A 9933-nucleotide genomic window follows, 5' to 3' on the forward strand; every position below is an offset into this window, starting at 1 on the left:
ATCCAGACGATGTAACTAACTCTCAAAACCATTATTTCTTTGTGGTACAGGTGACATGCTCTCTCTAAACCACAGCAAAAATACTCTATCACTTTTATGATGAAGTGGGTAATCACAAGAGTAATTGGTGAAAATCGCATTAATGATCAACGTGTGTCTATTAAACTCTGAAGGAAGTGGTCAGGGATTGTGTGGAGACATGGTGACACGTATTGCAGCAGCGCTTAGCAGAGTAACTTGTAATTTAGACTAGGAGGAAACAAGCATTAATAAAATCAATATCTTTGGCTTTCACATTGACAGGTGTTTGGTAGTAATTCACCATTTGCCAGTGTTGGTATCACGTGCTCAGATAATCCCATCATTTGCTCTGCTACTCGCAAAGTATGAAAGGCATAGCTATCATATGCTGACTGTTGCCATTATAAGCGCAGGCACTCATGCCATTGCCAGGTTTGACCATTAAAAGTCCAGGTAATTAAGACCATTGCCTGGCATGTTCAACACTTTAACAATGATTGTCATCAAACGCCCAGATATTCACATCATGGGCCTGATATTGCAATGTTGGTATGAGTAGTGAAAAAGTGGCTTCACTGTTGCACTGCAATTCCACCCTTCCAGCCGCAAAGTGCACAATATGATTTCCTGCTACTTTGGGGGGAAATCACTCCACCGCATTCCATGGCGTGTGCATCCTTTTGTTATTCACTCTCCGCATCTGGAAGGACCCAGCCAGCATTGACTCCTGAGAATGCAGTACCGGCTCCAGTCAATCTCCTCGGCCATTTTCCTTGCACAAAACAACAGATGTCCATTGGCTGCTACGTCACCAATCGGTCCACACTAAAAATCCACATTCTTCAGCCATTTTAAATTGTGGTCCAATACCTAAACGGTTTCCAAGTATGTCCAGATGTGGTGAATGGGGACAGTTAATAAAATAAGCTGGACTGCATTGAGAAAGATCTTGGCACAACATAACCTCTAACTGCACCCGGAACTAAATGACCATCACATGTAATCACTAAAGTTGAAATGGACACACAGACTGATTGTGACACAGAGTCCCATTTAAATCCATCTGCTTGATGTACACACCATTCCAAGCTGGTGCTGGCCCAGCTGGGATACTAACCGCCTGTATTGGTCTTGGTACTGGTTTATATCCAGTCAAAACAAATCCAAAATTGCAACACACAGAACGGGCCCGGCCCATGCTTATGGACTCTGAGCCCATTTGAAAGCGTCTGCTGTTTGTTGGCTAAGAACTAGAAGAGTTCCAGTCATTTCCTTCTGTAAGGCGCTACATCCCACACCAAAAGACCAGAGTTTTTGTTAAGACATAGGGACACCTTAAATTCTTCAAGTGACTAAGGTTCAAAACGTCCGCCCCCCCCGTCCCTCCCTAACCCCTAATTTTTTTTTTATTGACACTTTTTTTTTTACTAACGAAACAAAAATAAAACATAAAATAAAAAAAAAGCCATTCAGATTTTTTTTAGGCATTTTTGTTTCAAAAAAATGGTATTTCGAAAATGTGTTTTCAAAAATTTTACTGGATACCATGGAAGATGGAGTTGAAGCATTGGGTGATCGGATGGAATTTATTTTAATTGTTAACATTGGATCAAAGACAAAGAGCATGCACACTGGCTAAAAAAAAGTACTTTTAAATGACATCAGCCCTACATACAGGAAAGTGGAATACTGGTTACTTTTACTCCCTACAAACTGGCAAATACTGCCAAGAGTAAAAATACCCCAAACACGAAATGTGAAACTGAAGACACGTACGAGCCAGTCTTCTTCTTCCAATCATATTGCGCCTCAAAAATGTTTACATGCGTGGTAACAGCAGAGCAGTGCCATAGGCAGGAAGGCGGCAGGTGACGCTGCCTTAACTGATGAGGAACTGGAAGGTAAAAGTGCATGTTTTCAGCTGTTGCCGAGATTTATGCATTGAAAAAAAATAAAGGTTTTATAGTTCAAACATATATTTACTCGCCCAGAAAATGCTCCATGCTAGTGGAAATTCGAGCGTGTCTAAAAGATAATTTGCCTCCCAAATTATCAAATTTCAAAATGTTATCTGGAACCCAAGATGGGACATTATCATTATACGAGGGTTCCTCCCATAGACAGGAAGCTATTAGAAGAACAAATATCATTAAAACGATGATTGCAAAGTGTTATGAGAGGAAAAGACTCTGGGAGACAGGCCATCTAGGGAACCTGGTCCAGAAATAGGCAAAAATGCTGGGGGTGCAGATTCCAACTTTACTGATTGCGGACACTATGCTGCTGGCAAGACACCGAGTGCATCCAGCAAATCTGATGCAGCTGCACTATTTTAATCTGATGTGGTTGTACTACACGCCATTTAGGTTACCAGTACAAAAGAACACACCCTAGCTGTGGTTTAGCGTTCACAGATGCCCTTCATATGTTCTGCCAGTGTACTCCACTGCACAAATACTTGGAATATGAGAGTATGTTTAAAGCCCCTGCCAAGACTAGACGGCAGCAGAGGTGACATGTCAGTCATTCATACATTTAGCTTGCAAATGTCTTGTCTGACCATGACAGCATCTTCCTCATGTGAATGTCTGTATATCCAACTAGCAATGAATAGCTCTTGCAAATTCAAGATTCCCACTTGCTACAACCTGCAATGTGTCTTCATGGAATACTTTTCCACTCGTCTCATTTAGCTCTTCCGGACTGTAGACCATCTTCTCATAGCCGGTGACTTTCAGCTTCAAGCTGGAATACAATACCATTCCTTTGACCAAGGAGTTTCTTGACATCTGCAACAGCATCAACCTCGAGGTTCTAGCCAGCAAAACCTCCCAAAGGTTCAGCAACTGTCTGGATCGGGTTTGTCCAGTTACAGGCTTTGAGGGCCAGAAACATGTCAGATTTTCAGGATACCCCTAATTAATATTCATGAGAAAAATGTTCATACAATGATACTAAATGTATGCACATTTTTTCTCATAAATATTAATGAGGGATTGTAAAGACGCCGGTGGGGGGTGTCTGTACTTCCGCTCTCTACGTGGTAGAGGAGAGGCACAGAGGACCTCAGCCAAGATTCTCTATTATTGGTAACGTAGTCGAGAAATCAAGGCCTAGCTTCTCAGGAAGGTGATGCGGACTGGTTCTTAAGTACAGTGTAGTCCCCAAGCACCCACAAAGGAATGTCCGCACACTGTATCTGTTAAAACACAGTCTTTATATAATTAATATTCAAGGTTATATACACTATCACGATAACACACTTTGTGCTCAGAAAATCAACTATGGTAAATATATACAGTTCTACAGTGGAACCACAAATATTATCAGATCTCATTAAAGTGCATCAACTATACTGTCAAAATGTCACACAGATCAATAAAGAGGAAACCAGCACTAGAGAGAGGAAGAAAAGCAAGATGGTTGAACAATTGGCAGAATGCTGGCCCCGTACCACTAGACACAGTTCTATGTGGAGATCCCCCCACCTGGGCAACCTGTAGAATAAAGATACAAGCCCAGTCCATATATTGTTCCCAATAGTCCTCCCAATAGTTCTGCAACCCCAAAGTACTGGGCGTTGTAACGTTCCTTGGCAGGGAATCGACGGCCCTTCTTGAGTGCCCTCCCTTTAAGGCAGGAGTCACGGGCCGTCGAACGTCTGACGGAGAATAGGGTGAGCTACGACGGTGAAGTGGCAGCTTCATTCCTACCAGTGCTTGTTGACGGGAAAGCGTAAACGTCCTGCAGGGAAGGGGCATGCGGGGCACCTCGGTGTCGATAGTTCTGGACCGCAAAGAGTTTGAAGAACTGTGGCCCAGCAAGGGCGTCGAGTTGTCGGCATCTGTGTGGTCTTTGGATGGCAGGAAACCCACCGGTAGATGCTCCTCGGCGCATCGACGGTCAGGCCTTCTCCATTAGGATACAGCCACGACGATGCGGACGAGAGAGTCCGTGGATCAAGTGAAGTTCTTAGGCAAACGGGAGCATGGCGGCTCCGGTCGGCAACGGCGGTCGTCGACAGTGGCGGCCAACAGTCCGGGCGCTTTTCTTTGGGGTTCCGCAGCAGTCCCTGTCTCGGGTCGGCAGCCTGTCGAAGGTCTGTCTACCAGGGAGCTTTGGCAAAGATCAGCTGGTGCACGATGGTCCCTCGTAGCTCGGGAAGAAGGCGCCTTACCAGGTCCTCTCTGGGTCAGTCGTTGGAGGCACAGCAGCTTACAGATTGTGCAGGAGAGCAATAGCAATCCTTCTCGTCCAGCAGGCATTCAAGGTCAAGCTTCAGTTACTCCAGTTACTCGTCGTAGTGGACTTCAGCTTCTGAACACGATTCCTAGCAGTGAGAGGTCCCCAGATATACGGTTGATCCCCCATTCATTCCGCTGGGTCATACTCAAGAATCCAATCACGACTGAGGGCATTCAGGCAGGCAGGCAGCTAATCAGGCACACGGTGCATTCAGGCCATTCACTTCTCTCCAGACACTCACAACAAGTTATGTGTATTGGGACAAGTACCGAGCCATTCAACACTCCACACTGCATTCATACCGGTTTCGGGCAGGGCTGTTTCAATCATTGTGTCAACCACCAAATACTAGACACCCACAACATAGAATGCGTATTCGTCACACACTCCATTCACCCAGGTCCCTCAGGCGTACCCACAACATACGGTCGTTGGGAAGGCTCCAGCCAGTCTGGTCAGCACTTCCCCACACTACCATATATGGAACTTCCACCCAACAGCCAGTCAGGGGGAAGGGACAGAGGCACGGCTTCCCGGGACTTCGGGAAGATCAAGGTAACAGGCGATGGAAGGCAAGAGGCCATGGGGGCCATTTTGTCTCCATCAGGAATCTACCGATTCCAATGACAGGGCCTGGGCATCCCAGAATGGAGGACGCTAAGGGCACCAGTCATTTCAGCCCGGAGCTGCCACCAGCCCATACCCTGCTCTGTGGGCCACCCACAGGTGCCCAAAAACATACATTAGGGGCACAGGTTTGCACCCCTACCCATGGGTGCCATAAGGGTATCCCATGGGTGCCATAAGGGTATCCCATGGGTCTGTTCACCAAAACCAAAAGAGAGAGCGGCACCGCTAGGAGTCCCACATGTACTCCTGCGCGGAAAACACGACAGAACACGATAAAAAGCAGTAAAGGACAAGGATACAGAGGCCCTATCCCTCCGGTGCATTTCCAGCATCACAGGGATAGCCTGAAAACCCATCAGGATTCCAGCCCACGAGGTCTGGAGTTGGATAACCCTGGCCTAGACACTGCCCTGCAACAGAACACTACCACCTCAGACGTAACCATTTAATCCGTCATCTAGTTAGACCCTCATCTTCTTATTCTTTCGACCACCACTATGACAATTCCCACTTTCACACTTAAATCCCAAACCTACGTGGTTCACATCATGCAAAATATTGACTTCAACCAAATTCATATAACTTGCAGTTAGCTTCTCAACCATATCCCACCCACTACCTCAACAAATGACCAGTTTAACGCCTTCTTCCACACAATTCATCAGAATCATTCCATGGAATCTTGCGCCCCTCAAAGGCTCAGACTTCTCTGGTCTCTCCCCAGCAATCAAAATCCTTGAAATGGTGCTCTATGTAGAACTCCAAAAAACAGTTGAAGACAATACGCTTCTTGATCACTTCTGGTCAGTCTTCTGTCCCTACCACCGTACAGAATCAACTTTGGTGTCAATCTGGGATGAGCTATTGCAACTTCCCTACTCTGGCTGAGTATCCTACTTGTCCTCTATGCTGACTTCAGCACCATTGATCATAGCATCCTGCTGAAGAGACTTCAATCAATTGCAGCAGCCTCTAATTACTCAATTAAATGTCTCTTTCTTCAATGGCAGAAGGCAGATTGTGGGACTAGGCAACTTCATTGCGTTCCCCAACAAAGTCCCCTGTGAGTTCCCAGTAGTTCCTCCCACTCTGCTATTCAGCATCTATATCAAGCCATAATGGTCCTCTTAAGAGCATGCCATTTTCTATTTCTATCATATGTGGATGATGGACAGATTTACTTGCGTGCCTCAAGGGGTAAAGATCAGTTTGCTGCCATGTCCAAAGCAGTGGTTGACATTGAAGCTTGGAATAAACTTAAATGGTCTAAAACTGAATGTAGTCAAAGCAGCGGGTATTATGATGTACAGACTAAAACACATCCCTCTATTGCTAGACATCATAGAAGTCTTCTTTTCTTACCAGTGGCTTCCAGAAACAATTTCAAGATATTATCCTGACCTTCGATAGCATTCATGGTTTAGCTTCTCGCTAACTACAGGACAAGATCCGGTGTTACCAACCACCAAGAGACCTACGTTCTTCCAATTCCAACCTTCTTGCAGTTCCTTCTTCTGCTGCAAGTAAAGAGGAGACAGATGCTTCCCTAGCTTCGACCCTCGTCTTTGGAACTCATTGCCCCACCACGCCCACATAAAACCCATCAAATCCATTATGTGTTTAAGAGCAGCAGTCAAAACCTTCCTCTTCTAGCTTGCTCCTACCACCCTTATGAATAGTTTTTCCTGTAGTCCACCATCCCTCCTTTCTCATATTTTCCCTAATTCCTTTTTTATGTTGATCCTCACCACCCTAGTTTCCCAGCCTGCCTCCTAATGTGAGCTTGTCACGCTGACTTTATTGCCAGTGCCAGGAGGAAATACAATGTGTGGTGTGTGCGATATATGTGAAATTATGCATGAACATATGACATGAAGTGAACATAAGCCCAATAATGACTATTTTTGGTGTGGGCCGAAATGATAATTTCAAATCAGAAGAAGAAAGTTGTGTTCTTTATGCTATAAATCATACTTCTCAAATTCCAACTTTTAGATCAATGAAGGCTAGGAATTATTTAGAACAGGGAATCTAATTGAAAATAATAAATTCTTAACATTGAATTTTGTATCTGTGTATCAAAAAATGACTACACAAGCTGTTGAATCTCTAACGGTTAGAAATGTTTCGCAGCTAGATGGTTGGCTGACTGCCCATCGAATGGCTTCTGTGTGTTGACTCTAAATAGGGGGCAAGAAAAGCTGTAAGCAAGCACTGCATGAAATCATGCAGAACAGCATGCCACTGCAAAGCAAAGCAATCTCTATGGAAGGATCGACAGCAAGCATTGCATGAAATCATGCAGAACAGCATGCCACTGCAAAGCAAAGCATCCTCTATGGAAGGATCGACAGCAAGCATTGCATGAAATCGTACAGAACAGCATGCCACTGCAATGCAAAACATTCCATATGGAATGATCGACAGCAAGCATTGCATGCAATCGTGCAGAACAGCATGCCACTGCAATGCAAAACATTCCATATGGAATGATCGACAGCAAGCATTGCATGCAATCGTGCAGAACAGCATGCCACTGCAATGCAAAGCATTCCATATGGAATGATCGACAGCAAGCATTGCATGAAATCGTGCAGAACAGCATGCCACTGCAATGCAAAGCATTCCCCATGGAAGGATCGACAGCAAGCATTGCATGAAATCATGCAGAACAGCATGCCACTGCAATGCAAAGCATTCCCTATGGAAGGATCGACGGTGGGAGTAAAGGCCCATGTGAACAATTTGTGTCCCTCTGTCTTTCTCTCACTCATTCTCTCTCTCTCCCCTTCTCCCTCCTTCTCGTCCTCTCTTCACCCACCCCCAGCCCCGTCTCTCTCTCTCTCCATCCCATGGAGATAGATTGCATATATATTGTGCAATAACAATTCAGTATTCCTAGTTGAGAGGATGTTGGCTCCCTTATTTTCATAGATGCCTGGCTCAGAATTCTGGCAGGCACGGGCGTTGAGATTTAAGGCCCCCAGGGCTTTGAAACCTGTGGGCCCCATTGTCAGTTTCTCAGTGCCTGTTGGGCAGCAGGGAGCTGTCTTGTACTGGTGGTGTTCCGAGTGGGCTCTCCTGGGTCTTTACTTATCATGGCAAAGAGCTGCATTTGGCAGGTGTTCACCAAGCGGTGGGAGCTGGGTCATAGTACCTGTCCATTCCCCCTTACATCTGAGTGGGAGACTTGCAAACGGGCAGAAGGTTTGCAGCACTGGCGCCTGCTACCTGGAATGGGAGAGCTTAGTTTAGAAAGAAAATCATGAGATGACTTCTAACTTTTTTCCCCAACCCTAGGATTGTAAAGTCTACACATCTCCAATAGTCTACACATTTCCAATAGTATCATGAAGCAAGTTTTGTGGACTTGGGTATTTTGTTCAAATACTTAAAAAAAAAAACTTCTAAAGAAATGTGTTAAAGTGAAAAATCTTGTGACATGGGACACGTTGGTGTAGTTTGCCGCACGTTCTGTACCACAGTGCCACAATCAGGACACATCTCATGCCCTCGTGCAAACACGCTGCACGAGCCGCAGTCCACATGGGACACATTCCAATGATGCCCCTACACCATCAACCGACCTGATAGGCCAACCGCGGTACAGTGGTAGAGGAAAGCTACACACAAGTCAATGAACATAGCATCCTTTAAACCCATACCATTCGGGCGGAACTTAGACATCTTTACATCCCACTTTGTGCTTACATACTGGTAAATGATGACTTTTCCCAAAAGCCTAGCGATTCGGGAAGCTATTGTCTGATGTAGCCTTCAGTACACTTACAAAAGGGCTCGCAGAGGCAAAGGAACCGATGCAAGAAAATCAAGTGATTTACTCAATGTGGCGAGAGCTGGGACGAGAAAGCATTGGCCCTTAATCCATATCACAAGCGTTAGTTACTCTACCAAAACCCGAAGCTGCCACGCCGTGTGATTCGTGGCATGTGTTTGGTTGTTTACTAAGGCTCTTAAAAATCAGTTTCCCTTTGATAAGCCATGCATGATACAAGAAACATATATTAACATTAGTTTTTCATTTCTTTTCTGGTCCAGGAGCCCCGCTCTTAATCATATGAAAGCATGTCCTGGAAAATCGCTGAACTGAATCTAACCTTTTCCCCTTTGATATTTCAGATGGATATGCGTTTTCTCAAGAGGAACATGGTGTGGTTTCCCAGTCACAAGTTGTTCGATCCTACGACACAACCAAGCACCGAATCGCAGTTTAATGCGATTGTTCGTCCTGTCCGTTGCTGTGGGAAGGACTTGTGAGACTTGGACAATGCATCCTTTGTTAACTGGACTATGGCTGGCGGCAGCAGCCAAAACACTGGAAAACTCGTTTCTGTGGCCTTCGCCAGCAAGTCTGCTAATGGGCGCATGCTCCTCCTCGCCTGACAGTGGGAAGAGTCCGCCATTCTCCAGTCCTTGGAACCAAACTGCTTCACGTTTCGTTTACATCGTCACACTGAACTCTATGAGGTGTCGAAGGGAATACACCGCATTTCAACAACTTTACACCCCTCATTGCAAACGCATCATGCTTCCCAGAGGAGGCTGTGGGTCTTTTGGCGCATTCTATTGTCCATAATGAATCTGATTTTTTTTATTTTATATATTGCTGAAATTATATTCCTGAAATTTGTTTTATTACTTACAGCCTTTACACATCAGGAACAGGCTACCTGTATATTTTATTCCATGTTATTTATAATATGTGTTATATTTATTTGATTTTAATTATGAACTTTGCTAAATGTACCTGGCTTTGAAGAAATAAAAACGATTCCTATAGTCTTTTAAGCCCACCCGCATTTTCCCTCTCCTCCCTATTAATCAAGCCACCAGCCACTCTTTCAGAGCTGCCAGAGCACCCGGGGACCATGAAAATGGAAACAATGCATGGTGTAAATCCTAAGAACAGAACATTACATAACACTCTTCCATCAAAGGGGGAGGAAGGATAGCTCAGGGGCAGTGCACTTGCCTTGGAAGCAAAGCAACCCAGCTCAGCACAGGTTCAAATCCTGA

General features: G+C 45.1%; 1 protein-coding gene across 3 annotated transcripts in view; it reads left to right on the forward strand.

Moving 5' to 3' along the window:
• Window positions 1-9716, forward strand: part of ATP8A2 (ATPase phospholipid transporting 8A2) — a 3773191-nt gene extending 3763475 nt beyond the window's left edge. For all 3 annotated transcript variants that reach the window (XR_011284127.1, XM_069639892.1, XM_069639893.1), the window contains one exon: window positions 9037-9716. Coding sequence is in view for 2 of the 3 variants with exons in the window: in XM_069639892.1 (XP_069495993.1) it covers window positions 9037-9131 (95 nt within the window). In the remaining variant the exon portion in view is untranslated. The remainder of the gene's footprint in view (window positions 1-9036) is intronic.
• The last annotated feature ends 217 nt before the right edge of the window (window positions 9717-9933 follow it).

The sequence above is a fragment of the Ambystoma mexicanum genome, chromosome 7q (assembly GCF_040938575.1).
Source record: "Ambystoma mexicanum isolate Mex_15411 chromosome 7q, UKY_AmexF1_1, whole genome shotgun sequence".
Classification (NCBI taxonomy): domain Eukaryota; kingdom Metazoa; phylum Chordata; class Amphibia; order Caudata; family Ambystomatidae; genus Ambystoma; species Ambystoma mexicanum.